This window comes from Thermobia domestica, chromosome 2, assembly GCF_964235325.1.
Source record: "Thermobia domestica chromosome 2, izTheDome1.hap1.1, whole genome shotgun sequence".
Lineage (NCBI taxonomy): Eukaryota > Metazoa > Arthropoda > Insecta > Zygentoma > Lepismatidae > Thermobia > Thermobia domestica.
The window spans coordinates 47237723-47255872 of NC_137455.1; the positions used below are offsets into that span (position 1 = coordinate 47237723).

Sequence of the window (18150 nt, forward strand, 5' to 3'; positions counted from 1 at the left end):
TCAAATGGTCACCATTCACTCTCTGAGCCGGGTTAACTTTTATATTCCCCCTTACGTTTACCTTCCTGATCATCTCTAGCTCTATCTTTTTAATTTCCTTTTCCCTCCCTTGATTGTAGGTGGTGACGTAAATTGCGACCACCCGTTCTGGGGGCTCCTTTTTTCAACCCCGCTGACTCTGCCCTGTATCGCCTACTTCCCACCTTACCCTGTACTCCTACACGTCTTCCCCGTTCCCGCGAACTTCCTACCGCTCCTGATCTCACCCTTTGTTCTCCTGCTTACTCTAGCCACCTTACATGGACTGTTTCTTCCGACCCCTACAGCAGTGATCACTTCCCCATCATTTTACATAACTCTACTTCTCCTCCCTTTCCTCCCGGCTCCCCTATAGGTCACCCATATTCTACTAACCTCGATTGGTCCCTTTATTCTTCCTGCTTTGATCATTTCTCTCCCTCGTCCAGTGATCCTCTTTATCTTTACACTGCTTTCTGTTCTCGCCTTTCCCAGGCAGTATCACACTCTCAACCTGATCCCTCTCCCTCAATGCGTTTCTCTATTGTCCATTCCCCTTATCCTAAATGGTGGACTAGGGAATGTCAGCAATGAATTTTCCGACGGCGTCAAGCCCTTAAAACATACCTCGCCACTCGCTCATATTCCAATTTCCTGGTATATCATCTGTTTCTTTTAATAACACCGTCTATAATTGACGGTAGAGCGATTTTCGCTATTGTATTATTCAACTGCAGAAGAAGAAGAAGAAGAAGATGGTGCTTTGGAATGGTTGAGGCGGTTTGTTTATAGAATACAAGGGGATAAATGTCTCGTTTACCATACGAAAAATCTGCGTGAATTACAACTGGATGTTAATTAAATAATAGTTAAATATTACAGTGAATGTGATCAACACAAATTAGTTAGTTTAACGGTTTAAAGCTGTTTATTTTGAACTGCTGAAGGAAAAACAATTTAAATAGGAGTTCATCATGGCTTACCGCAACCCGAAGAAAAAACTTTCGAAGCATTTGCTGGAGATGAAAGTAAGTATCTAAAGATATCGATGCCATTAACCAGTATAGAAGAATCATTTAACGTAAAATATTTTCTGTTGCTTGCAAAATTTTATATTTTATGCCTCGTACTTGCGCATCGTGGAAATATCCTTTGTACTTAAACACAAGAATGTTCCTCAGTACTTGTATTTTTTTTTTGTGTGTGTGTGTGTGTGTGTATGTGAGATAAGAGTCTAGGTACTACCCTAGTTTAGGAAACCGTACATAAATTCTTGATTTATGTAGTTTTTCGGTGCAAGTGCCAAATAACGCTAAAAAAAACCGGAAAAAAAACGTGTTGCTTGTATGTACAGATTGATACTATGCCTACAAACTGATATACTTCCTCTTACGGGTGTAAATGCATGCTTTGACGTACGCCATAGAAACGATTGTATAAGAAATACAAACTAACTTAAGCAAGGTGGTCACTGAAAGCTAGTATGCTACCTACTTGATTCACAGCAGGAGTGTAGCATTAGTCTTGTGAGAGAGTGGGTTCGTAGGGAGGATAATATGTGTACGAGAATATAGTTCAGACTTATTAGTTCAGTTTATTGATAGTGACCGTCCCAGTATTACGTTTTCGTACTTTACAGTAATATACCTTGGGGTCTGTCCAGCTCCGACGAACTCATTGAGAAATTGTGAACTATGCTTTTCTTATTCAGTCTCATGACACTTATGTTTTAAAATACACAGTAAGTTATAATAAATCATGTTTGGGCTAAACTGCTGCAGATGGGGCCCCGGATAAGACCCACATAAGCCTCTTTCCAACGTTGTAGCTATTACTACTACTTTGTTCTTTCTTTAATGGTGACCATTCACGTTGAGTATCTTTTAGTTTCTCCTCCAATCTTGCAGATATCAGATCTCCAGCGTTACTTACTTTGAAAATATAGCTGAGCGAACGAAAGGGGTTAGAAGCCCCGCAGGGCTATTTGATTTCTACCTTTATCACAATTAGACAGAAAAGGTCTGGAGCCTTAAAACGAGTTGGGGGGATTCTAAATGCCATCCTTCACTTTTTGCTTATTCTCATGCTTACATTTCATCTGACTCTGTTCATTTTCAAGTAAATTTTGTTTTTCGGGGCCGCCAACTGCGGAAGTTAAGCTTGGGAGCGAAATGAGACCCTCTTAGATTATTACGTTTCTTCTGTTGATTTTCCCTATTTCTGACCCCCTTCTGCAACACACAACGCTTTGACCGTTATAGGTATAAATGAATCGTGCAGACATGTCATAGAAATGAGTGCAAAAGCAACGAACCATCTTGTGCTGGGTGGCTGCTAGAAAGCATGAATTGAATTTTACCGAATATGAGTAGGGCAAAGCTAGTTGGCTTGGGGAGTGGATTTGTAAGGAGCAAACACGTCAGTGACAGTATGCGTGTAGGCGAAGATAGTGGAAGCAGTGCATTCCTCATATTAGTAATTGCCTCACGTGTTGGGCACTTTTTCCGTTATGGATCATGGCTTAACACATTGCTTTGACATATGAATTCAGTTCAACGTGGCTTCCTTACGCACTATTACGTAGTTAAGAGCATACAGTTTGAATTGTTTTTAGTACTAGGCATGTCAGAGGTAAGATTGCTATATATTTCCCTTGAAATAACATTCGATATTCTGTAAATTTTACAAAGCTGTGGTTGCCTAAAATAGAACAGCGCCGTAGTCTTTCCGTTTTATTTATTAATCTCTAATATGACATGCAGGCGGATAACAGTTTTTTTTTTTCAGGAAAAGACAATGGCTTAGTGGCAAAGCGGTAGTTCCGGTGCGAGAGATTCCTGGTTCGATCTTAAGCTATGAGAGTTTGTCGTGGGCAACTTCGTGTCTATGGCTTTTCTCAGAATTTCTTTCATTTACTTCCGCACTCCGATTCCAGTAATTTTATCATAACCAGTTATTTATATTAATCTCTTCTAGTCTTCAGGACATAAAACTAAAAGATACAATTTTTTCAGCACGTTCTGGCCATAAGATGTTGTCGACAAATCAGATTGTCCTGCATGCTGTACTATGGAATTGGGCAATTCAGTTCTTTTGGGGGTGAACTTCCGTATTGAAATGTGCCCATTAACTAATTAGAATTAAAAGTAGCCTTGTTGAAATAGTGGAATAGTAATGTACTTAATTACCGTATATTTCAGTAGGAAAACAGGAAAAAAATCAAATTCCCGGAGTAAGCATCGACGTACGAAATAGTAGCACTCACTGTCTCAATATCCGAATAAATCATGTACACATATGCATGTCAAAGTAACAATAAATTTAACATACACCTAAATTCGTGAGAGAAGTCAATTACAAACTTCATTACTGTTACGTAGTATGCATCCAAATAGAGAGCAAAACGAACAAACCTCCCATCAAGTGCGACGTATGAAGAAGTCCATTTTCTCTGAAGTGTCACTGAATATAAACTGCAACAGCAATTCAAACATTTTATAAGATATTGTAAATAGCCAATAAGAATACATATAACACGAATCTACGTGTGGGTTTTGTGAAACCAACTTACAACAAACTTCCTCTTGAGTGTGTGATAAACATATTCACCTTGGACCGGGGGAACGTTATTTTATTAGCTGCTTCCGCTTTAAGCTTTGATGTTGAACTCCAAAGCAACCAGTTAAACATTTCATGCCTTGGTGCAAGGTTGTTCGATTTAAATGTGTTAATACTCAGTAACATAACCGAACTATAAGTACCGCCAGTTCGAGTGAAGCTCGTCTTGTTCTGTACTCACACTACTTTTAAAGCAAATCAGCTTTCAAAGCACTTAACACTCCCCCTTCCACCAAAAAACAGAATTCTATCCTTGTTAGAGCCAACAAAATAGCATCTAGACATTCTGCACAAAGACTCAGTAGAGACAGGATTCCCTGCAGTGAATTTAAGGCGCGTCATGACGAATATTCACGTAAAAATAGGGGTTTTATTACAGTGCATCTAGTCCTAAGATTTCTACTGTATAGTATAAAGTAGAAGCAATTTTCTCTGACTGTCATAATATATGATATGAACTTTTATCGTCTCATGTCTTTGGTGCAGTATTTTTGGTTGGTTGGAATTTAGCGTGCCTTTTTTAGCAGTGAGGTTGTGTGAAACGTGGACCTCAAATTTAAGGTGGAATCCGAACCCTTGTAATTCATTTAAATTTCAAGGCTATGCTGTTCAAGTAAGAATTGAAGGGTTAGAAAAAAATAAAAAATAAAATCAGTCTATTATTTGGAACACTTTTATTTTAAAGTGTATGTTGTTAACTACTGCTTATTATTGTAGAGAAGGAATGACTTTTTCAAAAATATACTATTTTCATATATGGGGTTTGTTTATTTTGCAGTTCCATGTCGTGAGGACATGCGTGTCTGAAGTGCTGTTAAATGATTCTCTCTCTCTCTCTCTCTCTTTTTTTTTTTTTTTTGAACTTATAGGAGAGAGGGGGAGAGTTTGTCAAGTGAGCCCAGCCCGAAAAAAAAAAAAACTGAAAAACCCACCTGGTTTTTTGAGCTTTTTGTTAGTATATTGTTGGTACAACTAAGTTGATCACATTGAAAGTTATTTTTGTCAGATTTTGGTCTTTCCTTGGGCGAATGAGATGCTTTCGCTTTAGGTATACAACATCTTTCAACATAAGACTTTTATAAAATTCTGAATAAGAAACCTTATTTTAGCTTGAGATAATTATAGAGCAAATTAATGTATGGATTATGCTTATAGCCTGTGTGAAGTAGAATATGCAACTTTATATTTTAGAAAGTAATTTCCGTGAATAGTGTGCTCGCCGACTTGGCGACGCCGAGGGACGTTATCTCTCATATGTTTGACGGGTTTAAGGCCATAGGTGCCGATACTGTCAATAAATATGTAGTGCATTAGTAAAACTATTATTTTTTTATTACCTTTGATGGTAACACAAATATTCTTCAGTCAAATTTGGTTCTCCAACAACAACAGTTTAGTTCAGTTATTTGTTGCTACTCTTTAAATAAGCATTCTGTACCGACACCAGCAATAGCGTAAAAATTCTTGTCAAGTTTGAAAGCTTAATGTTTGGAGTTCCGAAGACTACGTAACGCTTACTATTTCAAGTGCTCAAAGCAAAATTCCATACTAGTTGACACTAGCGTCTCTGTCATGTAAAATTTGTGGGGGACATCAAAGAAAGTAATTTAAATGATACTACCTAGCCCAACCTGTTAATTATCTTCGATTCCATTTGTTACATTCCTACTTACCTCCACGGACCCCCTGAGGTATATCAAGAACTCTGTTGTAATCGTTTCAGAGCCTGAATATTATATTCCAAATAAACATAATTATTTATATGTTATTCTATCGTTAGTAAATAAATTAAATTAGAATAAAATATTTTGTACTTCAAAATATTAGGGGGGACGCATTCTCCTCGTCCCCTTGTCAGAGACGCCCATGCTAGTTGAAGTTTCGATATATAGGGTAGTCCGAAAGTGGGCGTACCCCCCTTTAGTTTCAACAGTATAGTGTTAGTTATAGTCTACACAATTACCTTGAAGTCTTAAGAGTCATAAACATCGGTATGATCACCACCCATGTCTTAACACAGCTGAATTCTGCGCCAAGTACTTGCAGATGTTTTGCATAGATACTCCGGAGTCACGAGGGTGAAGGCGTGTTCCACAGCTGCTCGTAATTCCTGCGTTGTGTGATATCGAGTGTTTCTTGTTGCTTCATGAAACCCAAAGAGTACTGTCTGGTTTCGTCAGATCGGGACTTCTTAGAGGCGAGGCAAAGGGAGTTGAAGATACATAACCTCTTCCAATCCACCGGTTAGGAAATGTCTGATTCAGGTAATTGAGTATGTGAATCGCGAAGTGCGCTGGGGCTCCATCCTCCTGTATCACAACAGTTTCTTTTATACCATTTTCTTCCACTTGAGGCACCAACTACTCATTAAGCATCTCCAGGTAAGAATGTCCATTAACATCCTAAAACCGTCAGAAAACACCAATTAGGGTTACGCTCACTTCCGGACCACGCTGTACAGTAAAGAAAGCTGCATTTTCGAGGAAAAAAACTGTCGTAAAAGAAGTACTCGGGAGATTCCCGCAATTGAACGTACAAAGCAACGAAAGTGAATACTTCAACAACGAAATCATTTATTCTAAGCTGGAAAATATTTAATTTCATTTAAGACATTTTGAAACACTAACTTTATAAAATATGACGTATATCTTTAATTGTTTTAAATTAATTTTTTGGCAAGAACTGTCTTGCAACAAGTGCTAGTGAAGTTCCTGAATTTAACGCACAAAGTAATTGGGAAGTGAACTTCCAGAAAAACATTTGGCGAATGTCACTGAGGCTTCTGGGATGATTCGATCTACATTTGTTCATTCGTCCTTTAGATCATTAGACGAATACTTCACCTCCATCAGCTCTAACCCCCCTCTCACTTGGAGTCTATCCGCGCCGTCCTGTATCCGCCCCTGGTGTACAACACATATTTCAGGATACCACTTTCGGTCTTTCAAGTTTAAATTTTCAGGGTACAAGCATGAGCCACTCTAAATATCCTGTATAGATTGTGGCGGCATACCAACGTAAAATTTCAAAATTGCGTCCATTTTTTTTTTTTTTTCAAAATAGCTATTATCCACGCTACAAAGCGCAATTTTCGGTTTTTCAAGTTGAAATTTTGAGAGTAGAAGCACCCATTTTTTTCAAAACAGCAGTGAATAGATAATTGTTGTCAGTTGTGACAATGATATTCTTGAAATATAAATCATATTTTAACACTTTTACCCCAAAGACATCGAAATATTTCGAAAAAACCCATATGGACCCAGATGGGTTGAGCTTTTTTTTTTTAATGGTTTTTTTCAAACCCTGGAGAGGGCGGGACATTGGTACGATTTTTACTTACCCGAGATTTTAGATCATATCGTCAGCTTGAGAAACATGATTTTGTTCCTACTTAAACTGTGATTCTTTAGCTACATTTACAATGTACAATATTATTTCTATTAATGTCCTACCTGGAGTAAATTACATTTTACGAAAGGTCTGCAATCTGTACCAATCTTCCCCATGTGGGGGCAGATTGGTACGAGCAAAGTGAAATATCACAGACTTTTTGATAATAGAGATAACGTAATTTTTTGTTTTATTTTTCCATGAAATATTTTGAAATATAATATTCTTTTAAACTTCCACAAACTCAAATATTTTAACAATAGATTTAGGGACCTACAGCAGCAAAAATGCAAAATAAAAACATGTTTCATAAGAAGAATGTGAAGATTTGTCAGAATCTTTAGTAATTCAATACATCGAGTTCAACCTGTTACAAAAAATTAAAAAATAAAATAAAAAGTTCAATGCTTGCTTGTGTTCTCTTCAAAATTTAAAAGTTTCGCAAGCTATTTTCAAAGCTAAAAGCGTAGTATAAATGAGGTTCTGTCTCTACAGGGAAAAGTAGAAGTAAATAATCCAAGGACTACCTACAGTTTACAAAATTTTGAAATCTTTCATACCTCAACTACTAACTGGAAAAGATGTTATAATTTTGATTCGAGCGCCCCCTTGTCTCCAAAGGAGGCGGAGCTTTGTTATTATAAAGGTAACCAAGAAAGTTTTGTCACTTTTTCATCCACAACCTTCGAACATCGGTATGTCACCTAAGACGTACCTGGAAGATCAAAAAGACTCCCATCAGCATCGACAACCTTCTGCCAACGCTCTGGAAGGCCATGTGTTTCCCATAAAAGGCACAGAATGGTGTCCCGGGTCATTCTAGCCACGTGGGGCTTATCGTTGTCCTGTAACAGGAGGACCCCTTTGCGATTCAGATGTGCTGGCTCTAGAGTTTTGAGTTCTTGTATACAAGCCAACTGCTCACAGTACACAATTGCATTGATGCTTTCACAAGCTGGTAACAGTTCCCGATGCACGATCCCACGAGCATTCCACCAAACACACAGGAGGACCTTCTTTTTGTGCAGTGCTAGTTTTGGGTATTTTTGAACCGGTTCGTGGGATGCTAACCAATGATGACGGCGCCGTGAAGCTTCGTAAAGAACCTACTTCTCATCATATGTCAACACCCTTCCAGAAATGTCTCCCCTTCCTCAGACAAGACAGCAAAGAAACACAGGTTCTGAAAGCATTCTAGCTCGGATCCAATCATGTGGAACCCATCGACCCGACTTGTAGTGCTTCCAAAGTTGATGGAGGTGCTGTCGAACAGTTTCTTCACTCACACTGAATTGTAGTCTCAGTTCCTCACATGTCTGGCCACTGTTCGCCTTAATTGCTACCGGAAGATGTTTATTTTATACATGAGTTGGTCTTCTGGCACATGGTGTGTCTTCCAGGTGTCGTCACCGTTTTTAAATTTGTTAAACCGCCGTTGCACTGTCCGCGTAGTCACGACACTCTCACAAAAGGCCTGGCATATCTTCTCCCTTGCTACAGCGGCGTTTGACCCCAGTTTGAACTCGTACACTATACCCGCCCTTAGAGCTCTCTGTGGAGGTCCCATGTTTACTCTGTCCTTAAGCAAGTTAACTGTGTAACTGAACTGCTACAATCAGGTAGTATGCTGGGTATATCCACACCAACAACTGACCTTCGCGTTATCTCCATTCGCATTCAACTCACAGGTGAGGTCTAATCGAACACAGCCCTCCACAAACAGCGACAGAACTTTCTTGATTACCGTTATAATATTAAAGTTTCAAGAACTTCGCCGAATAACTTTCAAATAGGTTCCTGATAGTCGAATAAATATGACGCTTACTACACGCTGGCTTTTAGTGTCCATGTACAAATATTTATTTGAGGTTGATTTTGTTAGACATGTGCCCATTAAAATCACTCGCATATTATGACCTGGGGGAAAGAATCTTCACGTTTTTGCTATCGAGGCTTCTAAATGGTTAAACAATTTTCCATTCGAAAGTTCATGTACCTATCGGCTATGCCTATAGTTCCGGACAGTCGGAAATATAATAATAGGAAAGTTTTCCATATTGTTTTGGTTAATTTATTTTTATGCTTTGGTTACGGAAATCAAGCGATCACACATGAGATAGCCTATATTCTTAGTAACTTTTTCTACTTGATGTTAATCACAACGAAAACTGTGATACATGGGAAATGCACATAGTGTAGTCTACCCTTATAATTACAAATGGAAGGAGTAGATTGGTACAGAGCAGTGGGGGCACATTGGTCCGTACCAATCCACCCGACATTCATGTGTTCTAATGTGCCCCAACCGAACTTCAGGATCATTAATTCCTATAACTGAAAAATTACTCCATGCATTGCAATTGAACATAAGTGAAATTATTTGTAAAGAATTATACTTTCATGCAACAATACATAAGTTTTCAAAAATTCAGTGCTTCTTACAAAGACGCTCTAAGAAATCAAGCTTTTTTCTGCACAGAGAAAAGAACGCTGCGTCCATCTATCAACTGGGCCTCACGATGTTCGTTTGTCACCAATGTTGCCAACACCAAATTGTTGTCCATTTACGTCTTCATAGTGGAAAAATATCTACCTCGTACCTATGTGCCCCGTGTACCAATGTCCCCCCTCTCCCCTAACTGTGTATCTTATCATAATTATTCATGTCAATACATTCTTCATATTATACAGAAGAAATAACTTTTTTCAAACCATACTATTTTCAGTGTTTTAATGTTTCATAAGTCAACACATTATAATATTAATACATTTTGTAATTTGTAACTTAATATTTTTTTTAACATTGTGTGTATAATGTAAAAAACTAAAGATGAGAGTTGGCGGTTATGGGGATGGTAGAGGCTAGGGAAAAGTTGGAAATCCAGTCAGGGAAATTGTTATGAATTTTCTGTGAACACACTCCTATCTTGGAGGGTTTTTTTTTTTTTTTTTTTTTTTTTTTTTTTTTTTTTTTTTTTAGGTAGTCAACGTTATAAATTTTGGAATAGTTTGCTTTGCACATGTTAGATAATTATTCCATTTATTATTCTGGTTGAACCTGCCGATTTCCTAAATTACTCACAATTCAGCGAAAGAGTATAAAGCGCCTGAACGCACACAAACTGGCCATTTCGTCGGTAGCTCAGTTGATCAGGACGATAATCAGTCCAGTGTCGAGACATTTCCTTGTAACTATATTTGCTGTTTAGTCTGTATCGCTTATGACTGTGATTACTAAATATAATCTGTCCTGCCCCTTTACTATGTTTACGTTGTAAAGCATATATATAAGATAACACTCAAATTATTTTTCTGCTACTTCACTGATTCGCTGGTCATCACAATTGATTGAAAGTAATTTTAAAGATTATATCCATTGATCAAATTTTACTACTTGTAATTTACTTTTTCTCGTAACTGGCATAATAACAGATAATATTGTACAGGATGTATTAATGAACAGTTATATACTTAAGTATTGCGGAACTCATGCATATTTCATGTATGTTTTTAATTGTGTTCTTAAATTCAATTGTCAGATAAGGTATTCTTTTATTTAATCATTACGTTTGCATAGGTAGGAAGGTTTCTAAAATTCTTTTTTCTCATAGGCCAAATGAAGAAAGAACTGCGACTGTAGATTGAAAATAATGAAATCTCTTGACTAACGCAACTTATACACGGTCAAAGAAAGCTTGAACAAGACTAGTCAAGGTTTCATATTTACACGTTCAAAGGAACATTGTTCAAAACACTTGAACAAAAGTCTCGAATAAAATTGAAACTCTTTGTATACGGTCAAGAGGTATTGAATCGTTTATTTGATTTGATAAGATGTGGACCTACTGATTAACGTGGGATCTGAACCACATGAGCTCCCACTAGGAATCGAACCCGGATCTCCCACGCGAAAGGCGCGTGCCCTAACCGCTTAGCCACGAGGGAGCTTGTATTGAATCGAGTTTTATATATTTATTGTAGGTGATAGTCCAAAACAAGTGATCGAAAATATGCGAACAGGTGAGAGTGATACTACATATTGGTTTAGTTCAGATTGCACGCGAGTAACTATAATATAAGCGTTTCTTTCTCAACTTTCCGCAGGCGTTTGGAATTTAATAGATTACATTAAATATTTTAGAAAACTTGTCAGTTCATTTTATAGGTACAAGTTAGGTTAGCTTGCGTTAAAAAGAGTACAGTGCTACGTAGAAGTCCCCTTGTGCTCCGATGTTTATTTTATTCTTCATATGGCGTACGTCTAACAGAATGACACCCAAGAAAAAATTCGCGAACCATTTCAAAAAAAAAAAAAAGAAAAAAAGTTAATCAGTACCACGAGGCATTGAGTGCCTTTTGATGTTACTTATCCTATGGCATCGAAGAGACTTCGTTGTAAAGAAGAAACTGTGAAAACACAGGAAACCAAGTGAAGAACATAATAGCAATGACAATATTATTTTTTTCTATCTATTGGAGATACTAATAAATATTTGCATCAGAGTTTCTTTACAAACCTAACCGATGTTCATGTATAGTTAATTCTCAAGTTAATATTTACCCCTATCATTTCCTTCATATTTTTACAATCATTTATGGACATACAAACATCTCAACTAAATAAATCGTATATGGTATCAGCAGGATTGCTTGGAATATCTTTCAGATCGGATATTCATTTTTGTTTATTATGATAATAAACACTTTTAACATTATATAAACACGGAAAATATTCATAAAAATATATCATTTTTACAACTGTCGCTCTGTACCACAGTGCCAACATAATTGTTTTGTCTTTTTTCTGCACTGAACTAGGACGCCGATTGGCCTATTCAACGCTCTTGAATTGGATTGTTTAGAACAGAACCGAAACGAAATCTCTTGAACGAAACTGTTGAATTCAAGGCAAAAATGACTTAATTTTCATCAAATAGTCTTGAATGGTTTTAAACACGAGTCTTGTTCAAGCTTTCTTTGACCACTTAATTCAGCTTAGTATTTTATGCAGTGTCAGGCAGAAGATATATTGAAACTCTATTCGTGTGTAAGCCAATGACCATACGTTTTATATTCGCTAGTAATAATGATTACCGTTTTCATTCGTATGATTCGTTTACTGTAGATCTGTATTTTATGCCAGTTTGACGTAGAAAATTAGCCAGGGATTTGTTTAAAGTAGTAAATGTAAATAGGATATGATATAACATTTAAATGTAATTATATGTCATGTTTTTTCTAATATCGCTATTTGTGTTTCAGTTTATGAAAAGGACCAAAGAAAAAACAGAACGAGAAGCAGAAGATGAAGAACGACAAGCTATGTTTGCACATGACATTACAGAAGAAATGATCCACGGAGGGTAAGAAACTTGATGGTCTCTCTATGTAAAGTTCGTCTACAAAGTATGATTGGCAGCTTGGAGTAGTTGGACAAAGATGTACAGAGGCAGCCAGTCATGGGTTTCCTTTAAGACAAAAACTCGCCTCTGAAACAGGTTTCGTTTAGAACGAGACAATAACTAGCTGCTTTGTGCTTTATAAGAATTATTATTATTAGAGATAAAAGCGCAGAGAACACATATTCAAATTCAATTAAATTACATGTTAGGTGGTCCAAAAATGTTGGTAGAAGAAGGATGTTCATAAAGCATCGGAAATAATAGACGTGTAACAAGTTACTTCCAAATAAATAAATGAATCAATGAATGTGGTTTAATAGAGGCGTTAGAAGCGAGGCTATTTGTCTGTGAATCATAATAAGGCCAATACATATTAAAAATCCAAAATAAAACTTCTAAAAAAGTGAAGCTCAAATAAAAGCACACCAAAATAAAACATTAAGACCTCAAAACTATAAGAATTAAAAATTACAAAAGGGCGAAAAACAAAATACAAAATGTAAATATATCAAAGAAATGTCAGAAAATAACAATAATAGTAACACATGACGGGAAAAATCTAAGAAGAGAAACCTTAAGAGCTCGTTAATTGTATCAATCTCACGAATAAAATTGAGAATACGGATAGTAAACACCGCATCATTCCGTAAAATTTGACTGAAATTGTTCCGAGATCTGAGTATTTTGGACATTTTATTAGAGTGTGCCGAATAATGAGCGGCACTTGAGTTGAGTTGATTTTGAGTTAACGTCCCTTTCAACAGCGAGACTATGTGAGGTGGGACCTACTGATTAACGTGGAATCCGAACCACATGAGCTTCCCCGGGAATTTGAACCCAGGTCTCCCGCACCAAAGGCGCGTACGCTAACCACTTAGCTACGAAGGAGCTCTAATCAGCGGCAAAATAGTCTTCACAATATGGACGGTTAGCACTATGCATTAAATAGGAATGAGTGAGATGATATGTAAGCGTTAACAAGTTTATTTAATCTCTGCGATTAGTGCGCGACGACGTCTGGCAGCTGCCTAAAATGGGTTTTACTCAACTAAATTTTATTAGCTTCTTGCCAGTGACAGCGAATAGCTACTAAGATCCAAGCACAGAAAGGAGGGCTCCAGTTCTATTGCGTGTTTGGCGGATGTGCCGGCACGCTTGTTTTCGCGAATGCCGACATGTCCCGGCACTCAGCAGGAAAAACGACACAGCCCTGTTGCCATATTTGATATCATCCCAGAACAATGTCTTGCAGTAGGGCGTATTTACTAAACACATTCAATAGTCTCGAGTGTTCCACTCAAATTTCGAGTGGAAGAAAGATTGGCGGGGAACCTTACTAGGTGAGTACCTTGAGTTATTATAGCTTTGGGAGTCAGTGCAGTTAAGCACAGGACGCAGCCAAAACTGACCCACATGATCGAAAGTAGGCTCAATTGCTGTATATTTCAGTGAATACTGCAGGAGGTGCAGACTGAATTCCGAACTGTTATCCTCTCTGACGAAGGTACAGCCAACGGACTTTTCAAACCGTTCGTATAAAACAGTTAAAATTGGGGTAATGTTGTAACAACGCTCTAAACTTGCTGTTATTCCTGGGTACTTGTGTGGTATTTGATGTGTGATGATAACCGAAGGTCGAGCATTGGTGTACTCAATTACCATGTGATGAAACAACACAAAAATGTAATAGAGAGACGTTCATACAGATTCTGGTCGTTAAATCTGGCCATCACGCAACGCAAAGCTGTAGGGGTAGTCAAAAGTACAACGCACATGAACTGTATTATTATTGAGAGAAGTTTTTCGTGACAATAGGCTAACAACAGGGCAACAGTGGAAAGCACCAGTAGTTAACCGAATTCCCAAGTGATGAACAGTAAGTTACTGCCAAAATTTTTAGATCACTTAACATACACTTCATTTAAGTTTACATCAATAATATTATTATTTCATCAGCGTTGTGTTTTGAACTATTGATTAAAACAGCAAGTTGTAAGTAGAAATAAAAAGTCTATTTTTATGGCTTATATTTGAAGGTTGAAGCGAAGCATCTGCTGGATTACGTTGCCAGATCTAGGTAATACCTATTGCTGGTAATTTAACAATTTCTGTTTTTGTTTAAAATTACATATAAACTTGTGCGCCCGGCAGCTTAACGAAAACTATCACTTGTAGTAGATATTTCGTACCCATGATGTGCCAGTAGTAGTTGCGACACCCCATCATCTACGTGGTGGCAACAATGGTTTATATTTAACTTGCTTTTTGGCACTGTAAGAAGCCAAGAGTGTATTCTTTAGAACGAATATTAATTAACGTACGCATATGAATAATTTCTCACTTGATATACTAGTCTTTAAGTATCTACTCCTTAAATATCAGTTCCTTAATTTCTAATTTTCATATATATATTTTGAAGGGGACAGGAACTGCGCACTAAGTAAGTAGACTAGAATCCTGGCTTAAGACAGTAAATAATATGGTTTGTTTTGATTCAAGTCTAATATTAGATTCCATTTGTGGATTCCCATTGGAAATGATCATAGTTGAGCAATCCAATAGGCTATAGCAACCCGGTGTCTACGTTTCAGAATACCTATGATGATTGGGAGGAAATAACCGATTTTCTCTGATGTTATACGTGCGAATTCGATGTTACACAAAGAGTGAAATAATGCACAACTAGACCGAAATTTGAATCCACACATATTGCGTACTGTTTTGATGTGTAACTACTATGTTACCCGAGTCCGCTCTCTGAATAGCTATACATTCTACGGATCTCTAACGGAGACATTGGGTTGTTCAAGCACAACAGGACTTATGATAAAGTCCATGTGGTCTGAGTAGCTGAGCACCGACATCAGGAATGATAGAATGTATGATTATTCAGGGACAGGACTGGGTAGCGCAATGATTACTCAACAGCACGTTAAGCCGGAGACCCGAGTTCAAATTTCGGTTCAGTTCATTTTCCTCTCTTTGTATATCACTTCATTTATTTCATTGCTTCTCTGGCGTAATGCAACTGGTGTGCAGAGATCATTTTCTAAGTAACAGATTTCCATTATCTATAGAGGAAAAATCATTTTGTTGGTTACATTTGGTACTTACGAGTTCCTTTTTCGGTCTGATTTATAAATGAAAGAAGAAATATTATTTCTATGCTCTATACATGTGAGGAGTAATTAAATACTTACCTTGAGCAGTTCAAAGATGAAACTACTATATATATATATATATATATATATAGTATGAAGAATCCCTAGTTCGATTTAAAGCCGTGTGAGTTTGCGATGAATAACATCTTGTCCAGGTTTTCTCAGGATCCTTCCGTTTCCTCCAACATTTTCGTTCCGTCAATTCCTTTCATAATCTTTTACTTTCATTAATCGTCTATCTCCTTCCACTGAAATATTTAGTTTTTTTTTTTTTTTTTTTTTCTTTTAGAATTGCTCATTGTTCCTGTACACATTTTGTATGCTTTACAAACAACATTAAAAAACCTAAGTCAAAAACAGGTGAACACATCATAAACTATATTGAAGTAGTAGTATCAGTTTTGGGCAGTTCAAAACAATTGTTTAAAAAGAAGCTTCCTCTAAAGTCAATCCTCTGTACCTTTTAAAATTCGGCCGAAGTGCTGAATACAGTTAAATAATTGATTTTCCGGTGCATATTGGTGGTGAGTAACTGAAATCTGTTATATTGATATATTTGAAGTGGAAAATATTGGCACCAACTTATTTATGTTTATATAACGAAATATTACCGGCTGTCTTGTCAATAAATTGCATGTAATTAGATATCAAAGACAACCTTTAAACCGGGCATATATTGGTAGCATGTGTCATGCTTAAAATGGCATGTGTGAACACTGAAGCTTTTACAAGATAAAACTCAATACACAATATTATCAGTGTGTAAATGTGATTTATGTCTGAAGGTATTGCAAAAAATTATTGTGTATAAACTTTGATCGAAATGTTCGTGATTTTTTTTTTCTTTCTACATTAATGCGTTTGGGTAAACGAAATTAAATTTTGTTGGATTTGATAATTTAGTTGCACATCTTTGTATAATATTGTGCCAGTTTAAATTACTAAATGAATTATTATCGGGATTATTTTACATTATAGCATACCCATATTATCATATGTACTACGAGTAATGCATTCGTGAATTTGATATTCGATGAAAGAACATGTAGTTTGGATTGCAACTTAAGCCGATGTTCCACATCTTTATATAGTCATGCTACTCATGAAGAACGTCAAAACTTCAAACAGACAAATGCATCTCTTTAAACCAGATCCACTGTACTGACTGTACTAACTTATCTATATTAAATAGTGTAATATTTTTACCTAATTATTTCTTTTTAGGAGCAAGTTTGTGATAGAACCTAGTTTTGTTTCCTGCGAAAACCTCATCATGGGTCGGATGTCCTTCAGAGGGATGAATCCTGAAATTGAAAAATTAATGGAGGAAGAAAAAGAAGGGAAAGGAAGAAATGAGAAGGATCGAAACGAGAAGAGCGTATCTGATGAAGAAATGGCCAACAGATATAGTACTCTAGTGGGAACAGTTGCACAAAAATTTGCGACAAAGCGGGAAAGAGCAATGCAAAATCAACATAGTATTAGGCAAAGTGAAAATAACAACGGTGGACCTAAACAAAAAAAGTTACGGTTTCTAAAGCCTGCAGATTAATTCAGACAGTTAGTGGACGTGAATATGACTTATATTTATCTTTTCATTTACAATTTAGATAAAAAGAAATTTTCATTGTGTTTATAATGACACAATTTGGAGTTCTTTATATGGTGACCTACAAGTTTCTGTGATACTTGTATTATTGTTTTTTCTTTTTTTTTTTTTAATTTTAAAACTACTTTTACTATAATTACATGTTCAAATTAAATTGGTTATATTTTATATTTGTTCAGTTTATTAATTTTTTCTCGTGTTGTTTTGTTCCTATGAACAACAGGGAAAATATAGTTCTTTGTTTGGCATTGTTATTTTTGAATTTTGTTTTTAAAACCTTTTAACATACGGCACACATTATCTTTAATGAAGTTGATTAATGTGTAACGTTCCTTTCCATTGACGAGGCTATATAAGACGGGACCTGGTGTTTAAATAGAAGTCCGTATCACAACTCGCGTTTGTATCCAAAGCAAATACATTGGGAATCGAACCTGGGACCTCATGCACTGGAGCGTACGCGTTAGCCACTCGGCCACGCATGGGAGTTTCAAACTTGTAACATAAATAAACTTATATGGAAAGCCATATACAATGTAAGATAGTTCATAGTGGGGACTTTGTGGTGGACAAACATTGCTCGTGGGTTTTTTCAGGCTTCTCCCGTTTCCTCTCACTTTCTTCATTCCACCATTTCATTCATTTCTCATCATCATTGTCTCCTTTAGCCTAACCGGCATAACTGCGGGACGTAAAACTTAAAGATTTCATTTCATTTTTGTAAGATGCTTGATAGGTCCAGCTGGAATATTGCGTATAGGAAAAGGATGAAACAGCAGAGGCAAACGATATTAATTGTTCAGTTAGTGAATATTTTTTGATTTAATATTGCAAACTAAGACCTGGCATGAGATGATGAAGCGGAGGGAGTGACAGCAAAGTGAGGAGGATTATTAATTTACCACAGAATTTGGAACTTGTCCTCATTACTTTCCTAAAGTGCACGAAAGTA

The 18150-nt window shown here is 36.7% G+C and overlaps 1 protein-coding gene across 1 annotated transcript; it reads left to right on the top strand.

Moving 5' to 3' along the window:
* The first annotated feature begins 498 nt into the window (after positions 1-498).
* Positions 499-17452, top strand: Mpp6 (M-phase phosphoprotein 6). The gene is made up of 3 exons (XM_081740857.1): positions 499-1046; positions 12289-12389; positions 16814-17452. Exons 1-3 carry the CDS (start codon positions 993-995, stop codon positions 17139-17141), a joined length of 483 nt encoding a protein of 160 aa, XP_081596983.1. The 5' UTR covers positions 499-992; the 3' UTR covers positions 17142-17452.
* The last annotated feature ends 698 nt before the right edge of the window (positions 17453-18150 follow it).